The sequence below is a fragment of the Lygodium microphyllum genome, chromosome 30 (genome assembly GCF_053477565.2).
Source record: "Lygodium microphyllum isolate KBCC chromosome 30, Lygodium_microphyllum_v1.1.10, whole genome shotgun sequence".
Lineage (NCBI taxonomy): Eukaryota > Viridiplantae > Streptophyta > Polypodiopsida > Schizaeales > Lygodiaceae > Lygodium > Lygodium microphyllum.
The window spans coordinates 8,742,030-8,756,050 of NC_141164.1; the positions used below are offsets into that span (position 1 = coordinate 8,742,030).

Consider the following 14,021-nt stretch of genomic DNA (forward strand, 5'->3'; position numbering starts at 1 on the left):
AGCATCCGCAACCGAAGTCAGACCTAAACGGGCCATGCGGTTAAATCTCGGTCTAAGCTGATGTTTGTCTTCCCGCGAAAGTAATCTGGATACTGCCAACAATTCCAGCTGAACGGAGTTAGACTGCACGCGGTCTCCTACTGGATGCCAACGGGCCTTTTGGAGCACCACTTTCCAAGAGCCGACCAAGTGCAGTAACAAAGGGGAAGAGGGACCGGAAAATCGAGAGTCAGAATTAAGGACATGCCACCAGGAGGCCCGAAGCCGTGTGTTGCCATGGCGGAGCCCGCTGTCCTCAAGAAAATAACGGGCTATGATGGTCCACGGGTGATGATCCACACACATGGCACGAAACAGAGACCAACGAAGAGCCACCATATGAGTTTCTGTATCCAAAATAGCGCCACCACCCATGCGTTTAGGGGTACATGTATGCGACCATGAAATCCATGAAATGCCTGCCTGCAGGGAGTCCTTCTTCCATAGCATGAAACGAATGGGATGAGTAAGAGCCTTCAAAGTAGTAGGCGTCCATGGCAACAATGGCAGGAAATACGTTAGCATTGGTAGCATAATGATCTGAGCCACTTTGAGGCGCACATGGAATGGCCACGCTTGCGACTTCCAATACATAAACTTCGTCGCCAGTTTTTGTGAAATCCACTCCAGTAAGTCCTTTGGCCGTACATCTACTCCCAACGGGTATCCAAGATGCCGGACAATGGATCCACGGGAAACCACTTGACCCTGCCAGCCCAATGACTGTAAATCAGGCTCCGTGCAACTGAGAATGGCCGACTTAAAGGCATTGATGCGAAGACCAGAGGCCTGACCAAAGAGCGTCCAAACATCTAATGCCTTTCGAATGTTGTCCCTGTCTGCCCGCAAAATCATAAAGGTGTCATCAGCCAAAGATTGACTAATGAAGTGCTGCCCCAAAGGAAGAGACAAGCCGGCCAGCTGGGCCGAAGCCGCCATTGAGGATAACATTGAAAGGACCGGGTGAGTCGCCAGGGCAAAGAAGAGAGGACTCAAAGGGCAACCTTGTCTGACTCAGGTAAGATCTCTCTCTCTCTCTCTCTCTTTTTTTTCTTTTTTTTCGTAAAAGGTAATTGTATTAATTACGAAGAAAGTACAAGATTACATGATTACACGAGTACAAGAGGCACGAGGGCCATAGGCCAACGTGTGGGAAATCCCCGGACTAGGGTACTAAAAAGTTACACCAATCATGGCAAGGACCCAGAGGCAATTGCCAAATGCCAGGAATACAAATCCTCCCGAGGGAGCAAGTCAGAGTGCCTGATGAGATCTAGCTGCCAATGCAAGAGCCCTTTAAGCCTTGCAATATGTCGCGGTACATTAGAAGCCGAATCAAAGAGAAAAGCATTTCGGGTGGTCCAAATGTGCCAGCATCCCCAGTATCTGAAAAAATGGAATAAGATCTTCATATGTAACGGTGGTGGTGTGGGATACTTCGGGCGCACAAAAACCCAATCGAAGGGAGTCAGTGAAGACCCCACCACCGCATGCCAGATTCGTGACAAGAGTGACCAGATATTCTTGGCGAGCGGGCAAGAAAGAAAACGATGTCGGGCCGATTCCGCCGAAGTGGTGCAGAAGAAGCAAGTGCCATTCGAGATTCGACGCTTGGAAAGGGCCGAGGCAAGAGGAAGACCACCAATCATTACCCGCCACAGAAAGACCTTGCATTTGAAAGGTGTCTTGTTCTGCCATCCCTCCATCAGCGTTGCCTGCCACCATGACAGTGATTTCCGCAGGCCCCAAACAGCATTAACTTTCACGCCCAACCATTGGTGATCTTTAATGAGAAGATGATACACCTGATTAGTAGAGGCCTTTTCCAGACTCAACCGGCCTGCAAGGTCCCAGTCCTGCCAAGGGCGATCCATAGCCAGGGCAGGAAAGGGTTGCCTACCCTGAAGTTCCGAGGAAAGCTTCCCCCATAAATCACGGTATCCGCGCGGGATCCTGAAAAGTCTCCTAGCAGTCCGAAATGATGCAAGGACATTGCGAGTGGCAAGGGTAGCATCCGCAATCGAAGTCACACCCAAACGGGCCATGTGGTTAAATCTTGGTCTGAGCTCATGTTTATCTTCCCATGAAAGTAATGTGGATACCGCCAACAATTCCAGCTGAAAAGAATTTGTCTGCACGCGGTCCCCTACAGGATGCCAACGGGCCTTTTGGAGCACCACTTTCCAAGAGCCGACCAAATGCACTAACAAAGAGGAAGAGGGACTGGAGAAACGAGCGTCAGCATTAAGGACATGCCACCATGAGGCTCGAAGCCGTGTGTTACCCTGGCGGAGGCCGCTGTCCTCAAGAAAATAACGGGCTATGATGGTCCACGGGTGATGATCCACACACATGGCACGAAACAGAGACCAACGAAGAGCCAGCATATGAGTTTCTGCGTCCAAAATAGCTCCACCACCCATGAGCTTAGGGGTACATGCATGTGACCATGAAATCCAGGAAATGCCTGCCTGCAGTGAATCTTTCTTCCATAGCATGAAACGAATGGGATGAGTAAGAGCCTTCAAAGTACTGGGCGTCCATGGCAGTAATGGCAGGAAATACGTCAGCATTGGTAGCATAATTGTCTGAGCCACTTTGAGGCGGACATGGAACGGCCAGGCTTGCGACTTCCAATACATAAACTTCACGGCCAGTTTGTGTGAAATCCACTCCAGCAGGGCCTTTGGCCGTACATCCACCCCCAATGGGTATCCAAGATGCCTGACAATCGCGCCACGAGAAACCACCTGGCCCTGCCAGCCTAATGACTCTAAATCAGGCTCCGTGCAACTGAGAATGGCTGACTTGAAGGCATTGATGCGAAGACCAGAAGCTTGACCAAAGAGCGTCCAAACATCTAATGCCTTGCGAATGTTATCCCTGTCCGCCTGCAAATCATAAAGGAGTCATCAGCCAAAGATTGGCTAATGAAGTGCTGCCCCAAAGGAAGAGATAACCCTGCCAACTGGGAAGAAGCCGCCATGGAGGATAACATTGAAAGGACCGGGTGAGTCGCCAAGGCAAAGAAGAGAGGACTCAAAGGGCAGCCTTGTCTGAGCGAGCGTGCAAGGAGAAATGGCTCTGTGACCCCACCATTAAGCATAACTCTTGAAGAAGCCTCAGTACTAATGGTGTAGATCAATCGGGACATGCGGATCCCAAAGCCCATAGCAGACATAAGCTCTGCAAGGAAAGACCAGTCCACACAGTCAAACGCCTTTTCCAGGTCCAGTTGAATCAAGACCACTTGCTAATTGGAGTGCCTCGCATAATCAATAGCCATTTGCACATTCAAGATATTGTGCAAAATGTTGCGTCCCTTAATGAAACCATATTGGAGGGGGTGCACAAGAGCTGGAAGGTGCTTGTGAAGCCGATTTGCCAGCACTTTGGAAAAGATTTTATACATCACGCCCATCAACGAAATTGGTCTCCAGTGTTGCAGCTTTGACGGCGAAGGGACCTTGGGGATCAATTTGATGAGGCCTTCTTTCCATGAAGAAGGCATGACCCCTGTTTCCCAAACCTGCTGGAACATGACCACCAAAGGCTTTACCAACTGCGTGGCTGAGTGCTCAAAAAATTCATTAGTGAGACCATCCCAACCAGGACTTTTATCCTTAGGCAGGTGCAACAACACATCCATAACCTCCTCTTCGCAAATATCCGCCTCCAAAGAGGCTTGCATATCAAGCGGAACCTGCTGGTGGACCAGCTGATAGAAGACCGAGCGGGCATGCGTAACCTGGCTAGACGGCAAGGATGAAGAACCAAAAAGATCCATAAAATAATTTCTGCACATATAGATAATGGTCTGCGGATCAGTGACCATGCGACCTTCGGAGTCCTGAAGTCGAGTCATATTTTCGCGAGCCGGAGAAGCATGCAAGGTGCGAAAGAACTTATGAGACTGGCAGGCATTATCTTGCAATGTGTTAGTCAAGTTATGCAGCTTGGCCTGCTGATAAGATTTCAAGCTAAAGACTTGAATAAGATGGGCCAAACGCCGCTCCAGTGACAGCAGAAAATCATCATCTGGGGAATCCAGGAGCAAGGAACGGACCAAGGCCAATAAGTCCTTTGCTGCAAGTCGACGGCGGCGACAAAGAGAGGCAGTGTGAATCCCATACTGCCGAGCAACCCGCTGCACATTAGAGAGCAGGCGTGCAAACGAAGCCAAGCCCTCAGAGGCGAAGTCCAATAAGAACCTCTCAATCAGTTGCTGCATATAATCCTGAAAAATTGGATGCTTCAAATAAGAGGAGTTGAAGCGTAAAGGGAGCTTATCCAAGAACTGCATAAAAGGTGCAACAGATTGTGCCCGCATCTCAAGCTGGAGGGGAAAATGATCCGACAACGCATATTGCTGCAAGACCTTCATCTCCAGCATCTCGGGAAGAAAATCATCCCCCTGCATGATATACATTCTGTCCAATCGCGACCAAGTGGTTGCATATTGCGCAGAATGAAAAGTAAAACCTGAAACAGAAGGGTGAAGCCACGACCAAAGATCTTGCTTAAGTATGTGCAAAGCAAAGGAGTTCCACACCCGGCTTTCTGGCGTATCCATTACCGAATGCCCTGAGGTGGACTGCGAAGAGTCAACACACATATTGAAATCTCCCATAAAAAACCCTCTGCGGCCAAGTGCCATGGAGCCCTGCAAAGTCAACCATAGATCCCGTCGGGATGTGGGATCATTGGGAGCATAAAGTCCCAGCAGCCATAAAATCTCACCTTCAAATAGGACTTCGATTACCAGAAAGCGGCCGTGCACATCATTTTTAACAAGAACAGGCTGGTATTTCTCATGAACAATCATCAGCACGCCCGAATAATGCTTAGCATGTGTCCCTGCATAAAACAGACGAAATCCACGACAATCCACAACCTTTCCTGCCTCACCATGACTTTTGTGCTCCACTGCACATAATACATCCCACTGATTTTCATGCAAGACAGACCACATGGTATGCTGCTTATGGCGAGAGCAAATGCCTCGCACGTTCCACGTGGCAATCTTCATATATTTTCAAACAAAGGAAGTCAGGAACGAGGCGCCTGTTGCCTCGATTGCATCTTTTCCGCAAGGGCATCCAGGACACCCTCATCCAGAAAATCAGCCAATACTGCAAATGAATTCGGGCGACCTGCTTTAGAGGTAGAAGGGAAATCCACTACCTTGGGAGCAGGGCGGGGATAACGCCTATCCCAAGGAGTAATCACATTGCCTTTCGCATCAAACGCCAGCTTAGCAGGTGGGCCCTTGGGGCCCTCGGAATAGACTTTCCTTGAAGACGGATTGCGGGGGGCTGACGGGGCCATGGTACGCACAACCTGCTGTGGGGTGACCATGTCTTTCCTGCGCGTGTACGTGCGCACGGAATCCGGGGAAACATGAGGCCCAGGATCTGCCAGGCCTGCGTCCAACTTTTTACCTTTTTTTTGTCGTGCCTCAATCCAATCAGAGCTAGGAGAATCCAAAGCTCGGACCTGTTGTTTACCTTTTTCCATGACAGTAGGGGGCTGAAGGGTCTCCTGTGTCTGGGCATCAAGCACCATGTCATCCTTGGGCTGCACAACCTGCGCCTCCTCAGAAGACAGTTGCCGTTCCGGGCATTCAGCTACAAAATTCCCTAATTTACCACATGAAAAGCAGTGTCCGGCAAAATTGCCCCATTTCAGGCGAAAATGCAAAGGATGCATGCCAGCGCAATTGAGGCGAAGCCACGCAGGCCTTTTCCTGGCCGTATCCCATAACATGCATAGACGGTTTCAGTTCATAGCCCTGAGGCTGGGGAGAACCAACACTGTGCCCACAACCGCCATCGCGTCTTTCAACGATGGCCAATATACCGTTGGACAATTTTCCACTTCCACCCACACCGGGCATTCGCGTTGAAGCAGACACTGGAAGTCAGCCATAGGGCGCCATGGTACCACATGGACCAAGCGGCGGTCAAAGAATAGTAGCAACTTGGACAGTAGCTCAGCTCGATGCGATTCGGATTTCAACAGCACCTCATAAAAGCCGCGAGGGCCAAGGAAGATCTCCTCAACATACTCCCCTTGCAATAAGTGGTGCATCCACTGGCGAATATGTGAGAGCACTGGGATCCTGCCGGTGAAAAAAAGTATAACTGCACGGTCATAGAACACCGAGAAGGACCGCAAGACTGATTTTGGGTCCACTGTCGCTTCCAGCACATCATCCGCAGCCGCAGCAGAGAAAGTTTCATTATTATGCTGGACATAATCGCCAAGCAGAGTATTGGCAAAGTCCAGCAAATGCTCCCAGTCTATTTCCTGCGAATCCACAGGTTCGGAGGCAACCTGCGCATAGGAACGGTCCTGAGGACCCATTGGCTCGTCTGAAGTGTGCTTAGAGCGTTTGCCTGCCGGCGGCAGTTCAGAACCCGGAGGCGGCTCCTCCGTGCATGGCACCATATCCTCCGGCTCCTCGGTATCGGAATCAGGGCCAAGGGCTGCCACCGTCCGGTCGAGAAAATCCATATCCAGGCCAGCCATACCGCTGTCTTCTCTCTTTCGCTCGCTCCCTCACTGCAGCAGCAGGATGCACTGTCTACAGTCTCTGCTCTTCAATAATCTGCTGCCTCCTCGGCACAGATCTGTCCTTGTAAAATGTCTATCTGCCTGTCCCTAAACTGTCGTGTCCCGGCCTGTGCAGGGACGTATTCTGCAAGCACACCCTTTGATCCTGGCGATTCTCTGGTCAGGGCTTCCACAATGCAGCGCAGCACGGTTACAGGTAGACAGTGTGCAGGTCACGTTGGTGCGCCAGGTAGGCAGTGTGCAGGTGACGTTGACGGGCGCCCAGGGCCAGCACAGGTGACAGCAGCCCCGATTTGCTTGCTCTCTCTCTCGCTTTCTCTGCCTGAGCCCTGCGCACAGGGGACCACGCAGAGTCGCACAGGCCTGGGCACGTGGTGCTGGTTGCGCAAGCAGGCAGGGGCGCAAAGCTGAAGACAAGTCGCTGTAGCGGGCTGAGAGGTGACGCAGACCAGAGGACGATCTGTGGCGAGCAGGCGGGCTACAGCGCCCAGGCCTGACAGCGACCACCGACCAGGACCCGCAGGTCAACCAGGCGACGACTGCAGGAAACGACGGGCTGCCCTAGCCAACACGGGCGTCGGCGGCGAAACCTGCGCCTCCACAGGGAGGCGCCCGCGCGCAGGCGGACGTTTGCAGGCAGGAAGCGAGGACGACGGGCCAGACGGCGGCTGCAAACGGCTACGAACAGGCGCTGACGACGGCGGGCTTCAGAGGCAGGCGACGGGCCTGCGAGCGACGGCGGCTTCAGAGGCAGGCGACGGGCCTGCGGGCGACGGCCAGACGGCGGCAGATAGCAGCAGCACAGGTACAGGGGCGAGTCAGCATCAGATCGAGCTCCTCCATAGCTCTCTCTCTCTCTCTCTCTCTCTCTCTCTCTCTCTCTCAGGCTTCAGCCTGTGAGCACTGAGCAGTGCAGACTGCAGTGAGTCTTCAAAGTCCAGACTCTTCACTGTTCACAACTTCACAGTCTACAGACCTGAAGGCTGAATATTGAGATTCGAGGTTACAAACCTGGAGGCTGGAGCCTGGGACTACAGTGCACAGTGCACACTGCAGTGACTGGTCATTGCACAGTGGCTGAAAATTAAGTTCAAAGTTCAAGAGTTGTGCATTGTTCTTTTATTTTGAAATTAGCACATGTTTATCATGTTTATCATATCTAAGTTGTGTATTTTTCTCATATTTTGTTAAGAATATGTTAAAAAATTAGGGTCACGTATGATTCAGGTCTAGAATCTGAATCATACTCGTTTCATACTTTCATACGCGTTTGCGTTTGACGTTTGATTCACGTATGGAAAAACTATGGGTGCCAAGATATCACAAGCATGCATTAAGTATTCTACTACTAAACCATCATGATCTTGGGCTTTTCCATTTTTCAATTTCCATAGGGCATTCCTCACTTTTTTTTCTATGAAAAATCTGTAATTTGGTAGTCTTGAGGTCAAGGGGAGTGACATAGGATCTTGGCTAGAAACATCATAAAGTGTGCGAGCATATTCATGCCAATCATCCGGTCTAGTAATCTGTCACTGCAAACTACATATTCAGTTGATGTGGCCAAATAAAGAAGATGCCAAACAGCCTATTGATTTAAGGATGCATCAATGCATCACATGTATCTTGAAGACTAAGATGTAAGGCAAGTTCTATAGAAATAGCTACATGCTGACATGCATAAGACCGAAATGTTTTCAGCACATTCTAGCTGTATTTCATCACCCAAAAGCTAACACTTTGAAGGCTGAAATTTCAGCCTCATCTTGTTGGGCAAGCAACAAATCATCGGCACATAAGTTTGTGACCAATAGATAGCCTTTGTCTTTCCTCGTATAGAGTGTACTCTCAGTTAAACTACTGCGAAAACTTCAAGCCAACTTGACTTCTCATATCAAGCTCAAGGTTCCTGTTGAAGTCCATAAAGAGCCTTCTTCAATTTGCATACCTTTGACTAGTTCCTCCTAATGACAACATTAATGTTGTGTAGTCAAACCACCAGAAAACTTATGATCAGCATCTTTTTCAAGCACTGAGAAACTATTGGAATCACTCAAAGAAGATACAAATTCTAGCTTACCTGTCTAGCATTCTTCAAATGAAAGAATCGGTAAGTGCTGATTTTTTGCACACTTCTATTGCCATTCATAGCTTCTGATAGCCTCCACTGCTCCCTGAAAATCCATTGTGAAGAATTTGCTTTAAATCCAGGTTCTTGTCCAAGTACCAGATAAAACCCATTGCAGAATAATTTTGTAGATCTGTAACTAAAAGAAGCACAAAAGAACTGGTATTCAAAACTTGGAGGACAGATTGCTTACTCTTGGACGGAAACTATTAGTCTTTGATAGTCGTGAAGCAATGGTCCCAACTCCCTCAATCGAATTTGTTTGGCATCACATTCACCCCAATGTTTGCGGATGGACTTGACACAATAGTATACATAATGTCATTGAAATAAGTGAAATTTCTAGCAGACCAAAGAAATTCAGTGACCCAACCACACTTATTCTGCAAAGTTTAATCACCAAAAGAGAAAATTACCCTGATTAAAGAAAGTTTATCATCAGAATGTGCCTGGCCTCCAAGTAATTCAGAGCCTAGATCTGCCAATTCTTTGTCAACTTGTTCAATGACTGCTTTAAAATCAGACATCTCAGGAATAATAGCAATAGGGGATAAGCCTAGCTGTCTTCGCAGCTCTACCAATGGAGATAAAAGTCCTTCCTCAATGGCCTGTGGACAGAAACTTATGAGAAATGAAACCATGTCTGATCTTTTTCCATCCAGCCTGATTAACATTAAAAGGTTATACCATGCTGCTCCTTATTGCTAAAGGTGAACTAGAGCCTAAGTGCTTTCCAGATGCAGCATCTGGTTGCTTTTGAGATTGCAGTGCTCTCTTAGCCATTGGATCATCTGTTGCAGCTGAAGCAGAATTAGCAGTGTCTGGAAATATTAAGAGCAAAGCATTTTGAAACTGTTGTTTTTCATCCCTAACAAAATCTTTTGACTTGTGTCATAATTTTTTACAAGCCCAATTTTACTTTCCTGCTTGTTTTCATTATGCTATTTTGCTGATATAAAAAAGTGGTTCTGGCAAGCAAGCAAATTTTTAAAAATCAAGATAGAAAAATTTAGATGACTTATGAATATTGATAGAACCTACAGGTTCTGCAATGCAAGCAGAAGCCAATGGCTAAAGAGGGATGAGTTGTCGTCTGTGAACTGAATCACTTCACCTACACTGAGATCCTGGTAGACGCTTAAAAGGAGAGCAACATTTAACTTCCAAAAACCCCAATTATTGCATAGCAATGGCAAATAAGGAATCACAATACATGACTAATCTAGACAAGATGAAGGTGGAGGTTCATTTGAAAGAAGTAAAATGTCCCACATATCCAATTGTAGGTTACTCTTTTACATTAGAAACACCCAGTATCCCAACTCTGGGTCCACAACTCATTTACAGAATGGACAGAGTTGTGAAACCACACGTGCTTTCATTTGTTGCAGAGTGATATATTCATGTTTTAATCAACCCTTAGCATCAATCACTTGTTGATTGGCATAGACTGGGTGACACAGATTTTGTCAATGGAGTGCAGCCTAGAAACCAGCAGAAAGTTTTCCCAGTAAATTATATACTTTTAAGAGGCTAGTTTCAGGGAATGTCTTTTTGCTTGCAAGTATGCCATTTCACTTCTTTTTATAGTGCAATTATCCCATTCACTCTATAGACCAAGACTCTGGTTTTTCCCTTCCCTTCCTAATCTCTTATATGAGGAGCTACCAAATCGAGCATTAGACAAGTTATGCAAGAAACCACAGTGAGATCCCTAGCAGGGGAGTAGATATTGGTGTTAAGAGGAAATAGGAGGGCTTGGAATGCCAAGTATCTGCTGTAAACCAAAAACGCTAGGATGTAAGTGGGGTTTCTTTAGAGCAACCAACCAGAGAGCACCTAATAATTATTTATGCCTTTATGTAGAAGCATAATGGAATCATTGTAGCTCTTTAGGCCTTTTTAATTGCTAGAAGGATCCTTTTCCTGGAAAATCAGTAACTGAAAATTGGTTTTAACAATATTAAAACATGGCTATATGTCGAGGGTGGTGCAGAAGATATATTAAAATGTGGCTGTGTGTTGGGGAAGGTATAGGTGATATATGAACATCGAATGAGAAAAAGGGACTAACAAATGTGTGAGCCAATCCTTTCCTGCATTATAAACCTCTTGGCGTGCCATCTACATCCATGGGACCCTTAATTCACATCCAGATAACAAGGCTTTTGTACTTGACATTCCAGTGTGGCCATCCCAATTTTACTACAATTGCTGAGTGTCATATTATTGCATCGAATGGTTATCAACTCTTGTTACCTTCAACAGAGTCACATGCCTGGTGGAAGCTAAGTATTGAGAAAACATTGGAGATACTTGATGGGGTTTTTTGGTGTGGGAGCTTTCTCAGTGAATGAATTATTCACTGTGTGTCCGTTAGACATATATTCTAGGGATGTATGTTTGTCTTTCAATGCACTTTGGCTAGGAGTTCCGTAGTTATCCCTTACCAAGAAACTTCCGAATACTTAGCTGCTATAGCAATGTCTTGCTCCCTTATGGTTGTTTTCTGAAGACTCTGGCACTCTAGGCTCTGTTGGTTAATAACAACAATATGATATTCAATGATCAGCCTATTGACAAGATTGCTCTACTCATAACAACCATAAAGCAATCTCCTGGAATTCAGGTCAATCTTGAGGTCATCTTCTGGACTTTTGGGAAGACACACCTCTCTTGATTCTAAATTTCTGTGTTTGCCTTTACAAGGACTTTCAAACAATGTCAGCCTAAGTGTACAAAAAGAAGCATTAGAAATTAATCAACAAAGCAGCTACCAAAATAATGAGCATAATAGGAAATCAAACCAGTGATCATGAAATAAGGACAATGCATAACCTTCTGATACAAGCCACCAGAAGTCACCGAACGTTGATTTGCCATCATAGCCACCTATTAGCAGGAATTGAGTTCCTATTCGCGTCATGGAATGGTATGCTCGAGGAGCGGGAGACTCGCAATTCAGTAAAATTTTCTTCCATTGTACTGCGGCTGCAAGTAGTTCAAGAAAAACTGTGAGCATGTAGACAATTATCTCAACAAACACCAAAAAATTAATACAGTTTGGTTGAACCTACCACGATCTAAAACAATGCAGTCATTGTGATAAATATCATAGCGAGTCAGCCATCCACCAGTTCCATGACCTCCAAACACCAAAAGCTGCATTAAACCAACAAGATTACATAACAGAACAAGAATGCAAATAAACTTCAATTGGGTCAAAAATGTCAAACACCAAAAGCACCACTCAAAAGCATGCTGAGGACTGGGATGACATACTACTATTGCCTTTGATGAAGAAAATTGTTACTAGTAATAAGTGTTGAGCATGCTTACACATTCAGACAAGTCCTAGTAAAAACCATAGCAGCCAGAAATGTTAGAAATGTTTAGAACGAAATATCAAAAACATGTTTCGTAAGTTTCTTTCAAGGGGGGACGAGTTTTTTTTTATATAGGGATTATTTTAAGTTTCAACTAGGGAAAGAGGTTTTAAACCTCTATGGAACTCTCTCTTAAACAAAGAAAGGCCAATTAAGCTTGAGTGATAATACATAAGAGTCAATTAAGAATAGCCTCATGGATCATGGATCATGGATAGTGAGTTGATTTGCCATCATAGCCTCACTATCCATGATCCATTATTGACTTGACACTTATGTCAAAGTTAGTCTTTGGACAAGCTATATTATGGATCAGCACTCAAACATTATAATTCATACATATCACAAAAAAAAATATTATAGTAACAAATGTAATATTTCACTTTTCTTTTACTTTACTTATCATGGTTAGATATTTGAATAGTTATAATAATCTATTTATATTTAAACATATAAAAAGACAAGCATGTTTTTTGAAAAGAGAAATGTAAAGAGTGAATTAGCTTATAAACTTAAAGTCAAAAGTATATCAACTTAAAGTTTTTTTTTTAATAGTTATTATAATTTTAAAACTCTCACAGTTCATGATTCAAGGACACTTCTATAGAAATGGCTTGCATTAGAAATCTTGTTTTGCTCAAATTATCTAACTTCGACTATTCAGATACCGAAATTGCAGTTCAAAGTATGAAGTTATGGATATTTTTTATTGTTATCTTGAAGTTGTTTTGAAAAGAGAGATATAGAGATTATTTACATATTTATTGCACAAGTCTACATAAAGAAGATATGATGATCAACACATTGAGATTAAGATTGAAATTGAGATTATGAGTAAAATTGAGAGCGATATTAAGATTATAATTGAGATCCTTCACGTATATTAATATAGCTCCGCCATGGTCAAATGGATGAAGCTCCACCAAAAGTGCATGTTCCAAGTTCGATCTCTCTCAAAGAGTGTTTTTCTAATCATCAACATCTACTCTCTTCAAAGATAATATACTTGATCTAAGTTGAGTGTTTTTCTAATCATCAACATCTACTCTCTTCAAAGATAATATACTTGATCTAAGTTAAAGCATATTGTTAAGAATTTTTATCTCTCTTTATTATAAAATTGATGAGTAGTCTATCGCTTTAGATTGAGAATATCTTTTTGTATATTTCATAACAAGCAAGTCTTTCTTGATTCTTATAGGAAAATCTTATTTGCCTGCTCTATCACTAGCTTTCCATACACATGATTATGATCGTAAGAAAACAACTCTTTGTGCCTAGCTTGTGAATCGAGTATACTTCAAATTTAGTTTAGATCGTGATTCATCCAATTATTCCTTGAGATTAAACTTTAATTTGGATGATTTTTGAACTATTTGATTATGTATCAAATGTGTATCTATGATGTCAATATGAATAAGTCATATCAAGTTTTTAAATCTACTTTTTGGTCTATCTTTATTCATGAGTTTCTACTACAACTATTTTATTATTCTATTGATTCTTACGTAGTAATGCAATTGTGTTACAAGTGGTATCACAACATCTTGTGGTATATGTGCTAGCTTCACAAACAATTTTTTGGTAGTGACGATTAATTCTATTAACATAGTCCAATTGGAAGCTTTTAATTTGAGTTTTTCAATATCCATAGAAACTAGAAAATCAAACTTTCCCAAGTTTCCTATCCATAGTTCCACTATTTCCCTTCCTTTCCTCCTGCATTTCTTTCCTTCACATCCTGCCAGTCCGCCAACCCTGCTCAACTCCTCTCTTTCGATTACTTCCACCCTGCTGGGCCACCTCCTCTCCCGATACATCCCCCCCCCCCCCCCCCCAAAAAAAAAAAAAAAATCATGAAAAAAAACCACACCAAAAGCCAGAAAAACCAA

At 44.6% G+C, this 14,021-nt stretch overlaps 1 protein-coding gene across 6 annotated transcripts in view; it reads right to left on the minus strand.

The window, feature by feature from the left end:
* Positions 1–14,021, minus strand: part of LOC148009536 (Galactose oxidase/kelch repeat superfamily protein) — a 173,040-nt gene that overhangs the window by 36,523 nt on the left and 122,496 nt on the right. For 5 of the 6 annotated variants that reach the window (XM_087672467.1, XM_087672463.1, XM_087672469.1 and 2 more), the window contains 6 exons: positions 11,821–11,905; positions 11,582–11,734; positions 9,431–9,534; positions 9,160–9,351; positions 8,937–9,040; positions 8,696–8,789 (listed from right to left, as the gene is read on the minus strand). In XM_087672467.1, the coding sequence (XP_087528593.1) occupies positions 8,696–8,789; positions 8,937–9,040; positions 9,160–9,351; positions 9,431–9,534; positions 11,582–11,734; positions 11,821–11,905 (732 nt within the window). Of the gene's footprint in view, positions 1–8,255; positions 8,580–8,695; positions 8,790–8,936; positions 9,041–9,159; positions 9,352–9,430; positions 9,535–11,581; positions 11,735–11,820; positions 11,906–14,021 lie in introns of those variants that run through there. The other variant, XM_087672468.1, reaches the window with a different exon arrangement.